We start from the raw sequence: 14,357 nt of genomic DNA on the forward strand, positions 1-14,357 counted from the left end.
GCCGAACTGATACAACTCTTACCTTTTTTCAAACATTGGGCCACTTTGATCAACCGAATGCTAGTTCCGCCGTAACTAAGAGCAAGAAGGAAATACACAAGCATACATAAACAGAGGGCATGTTGCTGAAAACCTCGCCAGAGAGGGTCTCCTCTGTCACTGACGTCAGAAAACCGATGAATCAAGCTGGGTATATCTAGCTCTCTATCATAGGCCAGAGATCAAGCTTCATGCAAAGTGAACCCACATATCCGTCCCAAAGTCTGGGTGTGGCCAAAACGGGGCTGAGACATGATTTTCTCATCACGTCGAGTGTCCATCAATGCTTAAAATTCTTCAAGAGTCGGGCACATTTCCTGTGTTCCGAAGCGAAATACATGCGTAATTGTGTCCCAGTATCGAGCCGCAACATGGAGGAACGGAATGCAAAGTGGAGTATGGCTTAACAGAAAAAGCACGTTTATGCCAAAATCTCAAAAATTTACCTTTTCTGTGTATGTAGGAAAACTAAATGAAACTAAAGAAAATCAGGATATATACTATTCAGCTCCGTCCTGGGGGACCTAGAAGACGAATAGTTAAATCGGCCATAGAATCAGACGTACAAGAAGCTGAGTGAGAATAGGCACACGACAAAATGGCCGAGTGAGCAGTTATGCGTTGGATTAAAAGTGGGCTCGACCCCCGAGTGTATGGACGAATATAAAAGAGAGGAACATCAACCAAAGAAAGGGATGTAAGAATAGACTAAAAAAACTTAAGACACAAGCAAATGAGAGACATATACTAACTTGCCTGTCAGAGTGCTAATTCTAGCATCCCCGACCGGAGTGTTAATCCTTTTTTTAGGTGGCAATTAGAGGATCAGGAACGTTCTTTAGGATCCAAGAGTACTTCCAAACCACTTCCCCACAATTGGCGCTGTCTATAGGAATACTCAAGCATATCCATGGCGGGCGTCACAGAAGATCCTCCGATAGTCGCTGACAAAACTACGCCAAGAGACGACTTCACTCTAAGAAACATGCTTGGACCGGAGAATATCGCCGTACGACGGGCCTTGAACTTCGATTCAGTAGCTCAAACCTCACCCTCAACTTCAATGCATGAGACAATGCAGACGATTATGGATCAAGCAAAATAAAACTAACAGCGGTTGGAGAACATGATGGTTGAGAACGAGCGCCTGCACCAGGATTTGGCCTTGGAGATGGCAAAATCCCAACAAGTCGCATGCCAAGACCGGGGTTGACCTTCGGGAAAGAAGGATGGTCGATGACGTCAACTTCAGAAACGCAATAATGACAGTGATTCTGACTCACCATCCCCAGAGCCTAGAAAGAAAAGACGAGTTGATGTATCCAGCTCATCTGAAGGAAGTTCGTATGTACAACATAAACAAGGGAAGAGCGATGACTCAGATGAGGAAGATAAGCATGACCCCTTTGTGCAACGAATTGTAAGGGCTGTACTACCCAAAAAGTTCAAAGCACCGTCGTTCACCCTCTACGACGGAAAATCGGACCCTACCGATCACATTTGCCATTATAAGCAAGCAATGACACTTCATGCTGACGACGAAGCCCTCATGTGTCTAATATTTCCAAGCAGTCGGGGACCGTTGGCCATCATGTGGTATTATAAACTGGAGCTGGCATCGATTAAGAGCTTCCATCAGCTCTAGAAGTCTTTCAGGGCTAGATTCATCACTAACAAAATCCAGCCAAAGCAAGCTGATTCCCTGTGGGCGATGCAAATTAAAACAGGCAAAACCCTTCGTGAATATTTGGCGCGCTATTAGGAATGCTTCAATCTGGTAGATAATGCGTGCAATGACTCCATGGCCATCATCGCCTTTAAGACGGGATTGCATCCTGATAGTCCCCCCCGCAGTTCATTAACCAAATGGCCCCCCAAAACAGTCTAGGCGTTAATGAAGAAAATCGAAGAATATTGCAAAGTGGAAGACGATGCCCTGCGGGTCAAAGCCGGACATAAAGCCATTGAGACGGCCACATCGAGAATTGTTCAACCGATTAGCGTTGTGCCATCAAGAAGCCCCAAGCTGCGGAATCAAGCTAAATGAGACAAAAAGTGTGACTCGCGCTGATCAAACGATCAATGTTCACATCGAGCTAATGAACAGCATCAAGTGGATAGCAAGACCACAAGGCGCTCAGGCAAGAAATACACAGAGTTAACAGAGCCGGTCAGTATGATTCTGTCAAAAGTTTAACACCTTCCGTTCTTCAAGTAGCCGCCCAATATGACGGGACCTCCCGATACAAGAAGACGGGATAAACGGTGTGAGTGTTATAAAGACCACAGTCATGACACCGATAGTTGTTATGCACTAAAGGATCACCTGGAGGAGTTGGTGCAAGACAGCCGTCTTACACAACACGTCATCCAAAAGAACAATCCAACAAATATAGTAGCTCTACGGCCGGGCTCACCTCCTCTTGGTGTAATTTATATGATATACAGCTTGCTGACGTCATCCGAGGTGCACACAATTCAGTTGCAGTCTAGCCCCCATAGCCCAATCACGCCAGTGAAACGGCCCCATGAAACTGAAAGGATTAGCTTCGATGATAGCGACTTAGTTGGAGTAACTCACCCCTACACTGATCCCCTCGTCATTGAGCTACGCGTAAACAGATTCACCATTGAGCGTGTTCTTATTGACCAGGGCAGCACTTCGGAAATAATGTATTGTAAAATTTTTGTCAAACTTGGCTTCACTGACTCAGATCTGTCTCTGTCTGATTACCCGTTATTCGGCTTCAATGCTAACCCGGAGTATCCTTTGGGAAAAATCAAATTACCAGTTCGGGCGGGCACCAGATCAGTAGATGTAGAATTTTTGGTTGTCAAGCTTCCTTCGTCGTATAATCTCATCATGGGAAGAACTTGGTTGCATACAATGCAAGCCGTGCCAAGCACCTACCATCAACTACTTCGTTTTCTGACGGAGTACGGTATCGAACAAATTCGCGGTTCTCAGAAATCGACATGGGCATGCTATCTTGTTGCAAAGAGACCAAGAGAGCTAGAAGTGCATTCAATTAAGGTACCAGATAGGGAGAGCCTCGATGACATTGGAAAGATCCCAAGTGAAAAGGCAACCGAAGCCCTGGATCGGGTCGAAATTGACAGGAATCCTGACAAGTTCTTTATGATCGGCGCTTCCCTGGATAAAGTTGAAAGGCAAGAGTTAGTATCCTTCTTACTCGGCAATATCGATGTGTTTGCATGGTCACCATACGAGATGCCAGGAGTGGATCTGTCTGTGGGCCAGCACCGCTTAAATGTTGATCTAAAATGTAAGCCAATTATTCAGAGAAGTCGGCGGTCAGTCACGGAGCAAACTTTAGCCGTTGTTGAAGAAGTTGATCGGTTACTTGATGCCGGGGCAATTCGTAAAGTAACCTATCCCACATGGTTATCTAATACTATGGTTGTAAAGAAGAAGAGTGGCTCTTGGCGTGTTTGTGTGGATTTCACGGACTTAAACAAGGCTTGTCCTAATGATTGTTTTCCCTTGCCTAGAATAGACCAACTCGTAGATGCAACGGCACATCATCAACGCATGAGCTTCTTGGATGCCTATAGGGGTTACTAACAAATTTCCATGCATCCGAAGGACTAAGAAAAAGCCGCATTCCTTACCCCAAGAGGAACCTATTGCTACAAGGTCATGCCTTTCTGGTTGAATAATGCGGGGGCAACTTACCAAAAACTAGTGACTGCCATGTTCAGGGAACAATTCGGCCGTACCATGGAAGTATATATCGACGCTATGGTGGTCAAATCCAAGGAAAAGCATGCCCATCTAGCTGATTTGGCAGAGACATTCGGCATCCTTCGAAATTACAAGATGAAATTGAACGCCCTGAAGTGTGCATTCGGTATCGGATCCGACAAATTCCTTGGTTACATCGTTAACCACCGCAGAATTGAAGCCAACAGGAGGCTAATAACGGCAATTCTAGAGCTTGAATCCCCTCGGTCAGTCAAAGAGGTTCAAAAGCTGATAGGAATAGCCGTCGCACTCAATAAGTTTATTAGCCGCTCCACCGATCCCTGCCAACAATTCTTTCACACACTTCGGCAAGGCAAAGCATTTGAATAGACCCCCGAGTGCCAGGCCGCTTTGGACTGCTTGAAGTCTTATCTCCGATTAGTACCACTCTTGGCAACACCTGCGGCAGGCGATCCGCTCATTTTGTATCTAGCGGTATTCGATCGAGCGGTTAGCGTCGTATTGTTAAGGAAGAACTTAGGGAGCATCGACTAGTTTACCATGTGAGCAAAGCAATGGCCGATGCTGAAACACGTTACCCTCTATTGGAAAAGCTTATCCATGCTCTGGTCATGGCTGCAAGAAAACTGATGTATTACTTTCAGGGGCTTACCATTGGGGTACTAATGGACTATCCCCTCTGGTCAGCGCTCCGTAACGCGGAAGCATCAGGGCGCGTTTTGAAATGGGCTTTCGAACTCGGCCAGTATGATATCCAATTTCTACCCAGAACTTCCACCAAGGGGCAAGTGCTCACCGACTTTGTAGTCGAATTCACAGGATCTCTCGCCAACTTTAAGTCTGATCAAGTGCAACTTAAGCCCAACTGGAGAATGTATATTGGAGGCGTTTGGCAGATGTATTGTGACCGGTCATCCAACCAACGTAGCAGTGGGGCTGGCGTAGTAATCATGACCCTCGAAGGGACGATAATAAAACAAGCTGTCAAACTAGGCTTCGATGCATCAAACAATGAGGCTGAATACGAAGCAAGTTAACCGGCCTACGGAATGCACTTCATCTCGGTGCATGGCGTCTGCTTGTTTTCTGTGACTCAAAGCTAGTAATCAACTAGTTAAAAGGGGAATATACAGCCAAAAATGACCGCATGACAGCCTATATGAAAACGGCGAATTCTTTACTCGGGAAATTTGATCATCACGAACTGAATCAAATAACCCGAGATCAGAACACGCATGCGGACGCCTTGGCTTGCCTAGCCTCTACCATCAACTTAGAAATTAAGCGGATAATCGAAGTAGGGTTCGTTCTTGAGCCGAGCATTGCCTCTTCTATCAGTTCAGATTAATGTTATTGAACCAGGTCCAAGTTGGATAGACCCTATCACTGCATTCCTATCCTCAGAGCAGCTCCCGATGGATAAGAAAGAGGCACACAAATTGCGAAACAAAGCCCTCTGATACTACTTGGATCCGCAAGGGAAGCTCTAAAAATCTTTCTTTGGGCCGTACTTAGAATGTGTTCACCCGGATAAAGTCGAGAAACTCTTGTCTGAAATACATGAAGGCAGTTGTGGTGCCTATTCGGGCAGACGTTCTCTGGCCCATCTAGCCATAACACAGGGGTACTATTGGCCGACCATGCGAACCGATGCCGAGTGTTATGTCAAGAAATGTGAACAATGCCATTTTTACTGGACGACAACCCACTAGTAGTGGCCTGCTGGCCATTACTTCTAGGTTGCCAGCCACTTTTTCAGCTAGCCAATGTCCTTTTTCTAGTAGAGGCCGAGGTGAAAAAACAGTGTAATCTTCTAACTGTGCAACAGAGGCATTTCGGTAGCAAAACGGAGAGCATTATCGGGTAGAAATCCGCGTTCATGTATGAGCCATCCCTAGCATTTCAGGGTCCATTTAAATTTGTGTTCTACTTAACTAGTTAGTTGTGTTGTACTTAATTAATTAGCTAGAATAGTTAGTTAAATTTGTTGTTGTAATAATTAGTTAATTAGCTAGTGAAGTTAATTTGTTTCATTTAGTTTGTAATAGTTAGTTAATTAAGTAATTAGCTTAGCTAGGACAATTATTTGACCCTCTTGTGCGAGGGCCCAACTTGTAATAATGTGCCCTTTTATTTACTTGCTTATGATAAATAGAATAGAACATCATGTTTCTTTTAGCATTTCCCATATTTGCATTCACTTGTCTTGCATGTATCGATGCTCGGTTCATCATTCTAACAAAGCATTGTAGTTTACATACTTTGTTGAAAACGTGTTAAAAACGCATGCTATCAAATTGATACACATGTCATAATTAGTAGCCGAGCCTATTAGTTGCATATTGCATGTGTTGCATTAGCCATATTGCATTAATTAGAAGCGTGCATGTTTTCTAATTATTTTGCTTGTTTTGGCTCGCCTCGGAGTACTAAATGAGCATTTTTATTGTTTTAGCATATTGCATGAGTGTGATTGTTGCCATGCCTAGCATGCTTGCCATGAGGCTAAGTGCTTAACTGCTATAATTGTTTGAATACTTGTGGATGAAGGCTAATTGCTTGAATTGGAATAATTTGAGTAAATATACATATGCGATCACTTTTTCAAGTGGTACATATTCAAACACTTTTTTCAAAATAAACATGAAATCAAAGTGTTTCAATTTTTGCAAATTAGTCTATACTTGTGTGCGCGTCACATAGTAAGTTAGCCTAATAATCGGAACAATAGCATATAATGTAGATAAGAACCACATCATGATTAGTAGAGGCCGATCTTTAATCGGGCGAGTGGGATGCTCAATTCATGACCTTCCCCTCTCGTACCTAAGTTTCCGAGCCGAGACAATTTTGGTGATGACGGACACGTGGCTTTTGGTATGAGTCATAGGTTTCCTAAATTTCTCAAAAAAATTTAGGTGGCGACTCTATATCTGGCAAAATAGTCTATTTTTGGCATTTTGATTCAAAATGGATTTTTCAAAAGATTTGCCGGATTTAGACTCTTTTGTGTTTATTTATTTCACATTGCACTTGTGGAATCAGATTTAGAACCACAGGAGTCCGAACTGTAGGGCTAGTCATATCTGAAAAGAGCACGAAAAGTCGAGTTACACACCCCTACTGGCCTAAAGCAAAGCCGAGGATTGTGCTGAAGCTGCGAAGAACATTTCCGAGGTCACCAAGGCCGAAGCAAAAGAAGCAAAAGAGAAAGAGGCCAAGGCCCAAACTGAGCTCCAAACTGTGCTTGACACAAAATAGGCCGAACTCAAAGCTGCCGACGAGAAGGCCTACGCCGAAGGGGCAACCGACGTCTGCGATGCCTACAAGAAGCAAGTTAACCAGGCGTGCAACAAGGGTTACAACCTTGGCTAGATGGCTACATTAAAGGAGATGGTCATCACCGATGACTCGCCTCTTTATGACGCCAACCGACTTACTCGACCATTCCAGTCTACTCCAAGCCAATCTAAGGACGACGAGGATGAGATAGAAGAAGACATCGAGGCTGACAAGTCCAAAGAAGTTGCTATTACAGGGGCCAAGTTCCTAACTCTGAATGAGCAAGCCCTAGACTTGACTCAAGATAAGGAGGATGAGGTCTCCAAGGGTGCCTCCCCTAAGAAGACTACTTTTGAAGCCAAGATCCAAACCGCCGAGAAGACTCTTGACCAAACCCTTCTTTAGATCGATGCTGAGATCGAGGCTGAGAAGACTGCTGAGAAGCTTTCCCAACTGTCTGCCGAGGCTGAAACATCGTCAATCGCCGAAGTAGAACAATCTATTTAGAATTTTTATCTTGTTTGCACTTTTCTCTTTCACTTTGAACAGTTGTAATCTTTTTGAACAATGTTAGTTTCATTTTGGCCGACGTGTCTACTACCTTATAACTTGAACGAGTTCTTCTTTGCCAGGCCAAAGTGCCTTTTTATCGGTATTTGACCAAGTTTTCTTTAAATGCATTCTTCTCTTTCTCTAAGTGTTGAATGCTTTTCTTCATGTATGCTTACTACGTTCCTTCTATGCCTTGCACGTTTCCACACTTAGAATATTTTTGTAATTTTCCAAGTATACCTGAACTGTGTAATCACTTCGAGTGAGAATACTTCTGACATGTATCCCCTCGGATCTACTTCATCTCGGGTGCACCATTAGTTGGTTACGTCGGATCAAATTACCTCGGAGTTCACCTTTTATTATGATCTCGGCCAAACAACACTTAAAAATATTTGATTCAAACATTTTTACAAGTGTTCTTCCATCACTTGTACTTGCTGTCTTTTATCTATACTTCATTCTTTTAACCCTTCCAAGCTTTGACAAACTGTTTGGTTATCCTGGGTGACAAATCTCGAGTAACTCCTCAAGATTTTACCTCGGCTAACAAATGTTAAGCCTATTCCTGCTTCCTACCCCTTAATGTGAATTTGAGTACCACTTATATTCATATTAAATAAGCAACTCCAATTCTTGCCAAGGTCTTATTCAAACAAAATTTAGCCAAGTCTTACGACCTCGGTCTCTCTGTTAATCTATCTAGATTAAACTTAGTTCAACTCTGCCGTCGTGGAAAGTCTAAGTTATTCGTCATGTTCTCATTCGAAAATATCGCCAACTTAGTTCAACTCTATTATATGGCAAGTATAATTCAACTCTACTATATAATAAGTCTAAGTTACTCGTCATTTTAATTAGAAACATCGCAAACTTAGTTCAACTCTATCGTGTAGCAAGTATAATTCAACTCTACCATATGATAAGTCTAAGCTATTCGTCATGTTTCAATTAGAAACATCGCAAACTTAGTTCAAATCTATCGTATGGCAAGTATAATTCAACTCTATCATATGATAAATCTAAGTTATTCTTCATATTTCAATCGGAAACATCGCAAACTAGTTCAACTCTATCATATGGCAAGCATAATTCAACTCTACCATATGATAAATCTAAGTTATTCGTCATGTTTCAACCGGAAACATCGTAAACTTAGTTCAACTCTATTATATGGCAAGTATAATTCAACTTTACCATATATGATGAGTCTAATTTATTCGCCATGTTTCATTCGAAAACATCGTCATAAGACTACTTCAGTCCTATCGTACAAATATCACCAACAATAAAACCAAATCAAGCTAATGTTTTTTTAAAACTTCGGTTGATATTGCATAATTCTCAAAAAATAAAACTAATGATAAAAAAAAAACTTTAGATTGCAAGTGTTCTAGGGTCGTGGCAACTCTTTGCCATCAGTGTCTTCAAGCCGATATGCCCCATTGCCAGCAACCAAGATGATTCTATAAGGTCCCTCCCAATTTGGGCCAAGTTTGCCCTCCCTAGGATCCTTCTTGTTGCCAACAAATTTCCTCAAGACGAGGTCCCCAACCTTGAATTCTCTTGGGTTGACCTTCTTGTTGTAAGCCCTAACAAGCTTCTGCTGGTATGCCCTCAGTCGAATTGCTACTCTCTCCCTTCTTTCTTCCAATAGGTCCAGATCTCGGGCCAAGAATGCCTCATTAGTTCCATTCTCCATTCCCTGGATTCTGATTCCAGGGATATCGATTCCTAGTGGGATGACTACTTCAATGCCATAAGCCATGGCAAACAGAGACTCCTTAGTTGATCTTCTCGGCGTAGTCCGATATGCCCACAAAACATTAGGCAATTTTTCCCACCACTTGCCTTTGGCTGCTTCCAGCCTCCTCTTGATCCATCCAAAATGGTCTTGTTGGATGCTTCTGCTTGCCCATTACTCTGGGGGAAACTAAGAGTAGAATAGTAGTTCTTAATCTTGTACTTGGCAAAAAAGCTCTTGATCAACTTACTATCAAACTGAGTGTCATTGTCTGCTATAATGGCCCTCGGGATCCCGAATCTGGTTATTATGTTCTTCTAGATGAAGTTCTTCACATCGATATCTCGAATCTTTGCAAGGGGTTCAGTTTGTACCCAATTTTGTAAAGTAGTCTACGGCTACTAGCAAGTATTTTCTTTGTCTGGTTGCCTGTGGTAGTGGTCCCACTAGGTCTATGCCCCACTGGGTAAACAGTCAAGGACTGGACACTGGGTTCAGATTTGCTGCTGGTTAATGTATCAAAGGTGCGAACCTTTGACACTTCTCACACTTTCTAACATAGGCTTCAGCATCCTTTTGCATATATGGCCACTTGTATCCCTAGGATATGGCTCTATGGGCAAGTGACCTGCCCCCAACATGGCTTCCATATACTCCTTTATGTATTTCATACAAGAAATCCTCAACCTGGAATGGATGCACACATCTTAGAAGGGGCCCAGTAAAGGATCTTCTGTAGAGATGGCCATCTGCTGACAAGCAAAACCTGGTCGACTTCAATCTGGTCTTATATGCCTCTTTGCAGTCATTCGGCAGCTTGCTATCCCTTAGGAACATTACTATTACATCCATCAGCTTGGACCCATCTCCACACACATATCTTCGTACTTTGTGATCAGTGGTTCTACACTTGGGCCTGACAAATAATCAACCTTTATTGTTCTTGTCTCTCTTAATTTCATTGCACTAGTTAGGTTAGCCAAGGCATCAGCATGACTGTTATCATCTCGACTAACCTACTGTAGTCGACAATCCTAGAACAATGCTAGCAGTCTAACAACTTCTTTGACATAGGCTATCATTCTTTCATCTCGGACTACATACTTGCCTGTTGCATGATTCACAATAAGTTGGGAGTCACAAAAGACTACCACCTCATCAGCTTCCATTGTTGTTGCTAACTTCAACCCTACAATTAGTGTCTCATACTCTGCTTCATTGTTTGAGGCCTTAAACCCCAAACAAATAGACTGCTCTAACATTCGTCCATCTGGCGATACTAACACTACTCCTGCCCCTGCTCCTTGATGGTTTGAACTTCTATCAATAAACGGGCGAAAGGAGTTGTCGATGTAGATGTCGCAGGGCTTTGGTTTCTCTTTTTTCTTCTGTTTTGTTGGAATGGGGTTCTTGGGCCCCGGTTGGGTTTCTTCTTGCTCCCTCTGGGCATCCCAGGCCGCTGCTCACCGAATTCCGACATGGGATGGCACTAGGGGTGAACTCGGCCACAAAGTCGGCTAGAACCTGGCCTTTAATTGTTGTTCTAGGTCTAAACTCCTAGTCATATTGGCCCAACACTACTGCCCATTTAGCTACCCTGCCTGTCAGATCTCCTTACTACAATAGGAACTTCAAAGAAAGCCCAGTTAGAACCACAATCTTGTGGGCTTAAAAGTAGTGATTCAGTTTTTTCGAAGCCATCACCAGGGCTAATGTTAGTTTCTCCAAGGCAGGTACCTGGTTTCTGCACCTGCTAGGGTCTTACTTACATAGTATACAGCCTTTTGTTCTCCTTCATCTTCTCAGATTACTATCGCGCTTACTACGTGTTCTGAAATTGCTAAGCATAGGAACAATTCTTCTCCAAGTACTGGATTTGATAGACTAAAGCTGTTGTCAGGTAATTTTTCAAGTCGGCCAAGGCGACTTCGCACTCCTTTGTCCACAAAAAATCTGTGGCCTTCTTTAACAAACTAAAAAAATGTTTATACTTATCTGAACTTTTGCTAATGAACCTGTTCAAGGCTGCCGCCTTGCCAGTCAAAATCTAGACTTGCTTGGCCGATGTTAGACTCTTTAAATCAAGGATAGCCTTGATTTGATCTGTGCTTGCCTTAATGCCTCTTTTGGTGACCAATTATCCTAGGAACTTACCAGACCTGACTCCAAATGCACATTTCGAAGCATTGAGTCGGAGTCGATATGTTCTTAGGATATCAAAAACTGCCTTCAAGTCGGCCAGATGATTTCCAGGTTCTTTGGTCTTCATGACCATGTCATCAATGTACACTTTTACTGTCTTGCCAATCAAATGTCTGAACATCTTGGTCACTAACCTCTGGTAGGTTGCTCCTATATTTTTCAATCCGAAAGGCATCACTCTAGAATAGTACAGCCCTTTTGGAGTGATGAATGCAGTCTTCTCCTCGTCAGGGGGATACATTTCTATTTGGTGGTATCCCTTGTAAACATACAGGAAGCTCATCCTCCCATGCCCTAAAGTGGCATCCACCAGCTGATCAATTTTAGGCAGAGGGAAGCTATCTTTGGGACAAGCCTTGTTTAGGCTAGTGAAGTCCACATAAACCCTCCACTTCCCATTCTTCTTTTTCACAACTACTGTGTTAGACAGCTAGGTTGGGTAGTTCACCTCCCGAATAGCCTTGGCTTCTAACAGTTTGTCCACTTCCTCTTCTACTGCCTCTACATGAATCAACGTCGGCTTTCTTGCCCGTTAAATAACAGGTTTAGCCGACCTGTCTACATTGAGCCTATGGAAAGTGACCTCAGGGTCAATGCCAGGTATCTCATATGGCTTCCAAGCAAACACTTCTATGTTTGCTAGCAAGAAAGCCACCAACTCCCTCTCCTCCTCCTCGGCTAAGCCTGAGTTGAGAAGGAATAAGCGCTTTACATCATCTTTTTTTACCAGAATCTTCTTCAGTACTTCGTCACTTTTGTTGGCTGGCTATTTGCAGACATCATCCAGGACCTCTATGTCATCGTCTTCAATTTTTACTGTTTCTGCCTCTCGCACATTGCAGGTGGATTTCATTGCTACTATGGAGAAATTTTTTGTGTGCACCTGATCTCTTCTGGCTTCCTCAATTCCATGTTCCGTTGGGAACCGCAACAACTGGTGCAATGTTAAGGGAACAACCCTTATTGCATGCAACCATGGCCTTCCCAAGATAACGTTGTAAGGGAAGAGGGTGTCAATTACCGTAAACTCGATGCTTACCTTCTTCATGCCTGTTTGAACTTCCAAATTCGTGGCTCCTAGAGGCCACGTCGACATTTCGTTGAATCCAACCATCAGGCTGTTGGATTGTTCCAGATCATCCAGGTGAAGGCCAAGCTCCATGTAACATCTAACATACATGATGTCACTAGAGCTGCCTTTATCAACTAGTATGCACCTTACCTTACAGTCCCCAATCTTCAGCATTATCACCAAGGCATCATTGTGTGGATGCTGCTCCATATCCAGGTCTGCCTCGGTAAAAGAGACCATCGGTCCTTGGTACTCAATGGTTCGAGGTTTCTTCTACTAGACTTGATACACATGCTGCAGGTGCCTTACTCTTTGAGTTTCCCTATGCACCTCATTCTTATTAACCTTTGAGTGAATAACATTGATCACCCGAAGTCCATCTGCTTGCTGTGGTGGCGGTGGCGGTGGCAGAGGTGGTGCTGTCGGTGCCTAGGGTAGTCTTGCCTGCTCTTCCCTTGTTCTGGCTTCATTTACTAGATCTCGCAAATGACCCTGTCTAACCAGATCCTCCAAGTGCGTCTTCAGAGCCCTACAGCTCTGAATCAAGTGTCCATCCTCATTATGGTAGGCACAGTGCTTCCCAAGGCTCTTTTCTATAAACTCGCCAAGAACCTTCTCTGGCGCTCTATAATACAGCTGGTTTCGAATTCTTTCTAGAACTTTGTAAACTGGGATTTGGAACACAGTGGTGACTGCCTGTGCAGCCCTCAACCCTGTCTCCTGCTTGTTAAAACCAGTTTTACCTCGACCTCGCTTCAGCTAGCCGTTTCTCTTCTCTTGCTTTGGTGCCTTTGTTCCTAGCGTAGCCTCTTCTGCTCTGGCATATTTTTCAATCTGAGCCATAAGCTCCTTCATACTTTTTGGTAGAGTTTTTTCCAGTGACTTCCAGAGAGGGCATGCATCCTGCAGGTTATTCTTAAAAGATACAACTGTCAGCTCCTGGTTACATCTCGGTATTCCGTTGAACACCTCATAATACCTTTTGGCATATGCCATGAGGCTTTCACCCTCATCAATTTTCAGAGCCATCAGGGAGTTTACCCTTAATGGCTGCAACTTATTCGTAACAAACTTGGCCACAAATATCTCAGCCAAGCCTTTCCAACTCTTCACAGTTCCTTTCGGCAACTTGTGGAACCAATCCGATGCGATTTCCCTAAAGGATGAGAGGAACACCTTGCACAGTAACTGCTCGTTCTCGGTATACAAAGCCATTGAATTCAGATATAAGTCGACATGAAAGTTCGGATCAAACTTACCATCATAAATCTGGAACCTTAGCATATAAAGCCTCTTTGGGGTTTTAAAACTATCTAACTCCACTGAAAACGGCATTCTCGGGTTGATGGGTGACATGACCTTGTCATTCTGTCGCTTTCTCTGGAGGTAGTCCTTCAAATCCTCCTTTGTTCATCCGGAAGCTCGGCTATCAACAGATTTTAGCCTTTTTGGATCGCTACTCCCTACATCATTGTGCGTCCTCTTAGACTTCTCTTCGCTCACTATATCAAAGCAAAGTCCCTTCCCCTAGATATGCCGAGGTTCTTTGACATAGGTCCCTTTTGTTCATGGTGTCTTTTGCGTCTCACCTCTTGCTGACTCCACTCGCCCGGCATCTCGTGAAGGCCAATGTGAGCGTTCATTCTCCTTGTCATGCTGAGGGACTACTGGGATTGCTTTCTGCCTCCTTTCTGGGCATTGGTCTTGGCCGCTAGTATCGGTGTGTCTCGCAATGGGTA

General features: G+C 43.5%; 4 protein-coding genes across 4 annotated transcripts; 2 read left to right on the forward strand and 2 right to left on the reverse strand.

Moving 5' to 3' along the window:
* Window positions 1-2,926: 2,926 nt before the first annotated feature.
* Window positions 2,927-4,135, forward strand: LOC145807304 (uncharacterized). The gene is made up of 2 exons (XM_082905274.1): window positions 2,927-3,490; window positions 3,698-4,135. The coding sequence occupies exons 1-2, from the start codon at window positions 2,927-2,929 to the stop codon at window positions 4,133-4,135; spliced, it is 1,002 nt and encodes a 333-aa protein (XP_082761400.1).
* A 185-nt stretch (window positions 4,136-4,320) lies between these two features.
* On the forward strand, window positions 4,321-4,803 carry LOC145807305 (uncharacterized). Its single transcript, XM_082905275.1, has one exon. The coding sequence runs from the start codon at window positions 4,321-4,323 to the stop codon at window positions 4,801-4,803; it is 483 nt and encodes a 160-aa protein (XP_082761401.1).
* Window positions 4,804-12,312: 7,509 nt separating this feature from the next.
* On the reverse strand, window positions 12,313-12,858 carry LOC145807306 (uncharacterized). The gene has a single exon (XM_082905277.1). The coding sequence runs from the start codon at window positions 12,856-12,858 to the stop codon at window positions 12,313-12,315; it is 546 nt and encodes a 181-aa protein (XP_082761403.1).
* A 519-nt stretch (window positions 12,859-13,377) lies between these two features.
* On the reverse strand, window positions 13,378-13,953 carry LOC114299555 (uncharacterized). Its single transcript, XM_028244330.2, has one exon. It carries the CDS (start codon window positions 13,951-13,953, stop codon window positions 13,378-13,380), a length of 576 nt encoding a protein of 191 aa, XP_028100131.2.
* Between the last annotated feature and the right edge of the window lie 404 nt (window positions 13,954-14,357).

Source organism: Camellia sinensis, chromosome 14, assembly GCF_055761805.1.
Source record: "Camellia sinensis isolate YWXY chromosome 14, ASM5576180v1, whole genome shotgun sequence".
Lineage (NCBI taxonomy): Eukaryota > Viridiplantae > Streptophyta > Magnoliopsida > Ericales > Theaceae > Camellia > Camellia sinensis.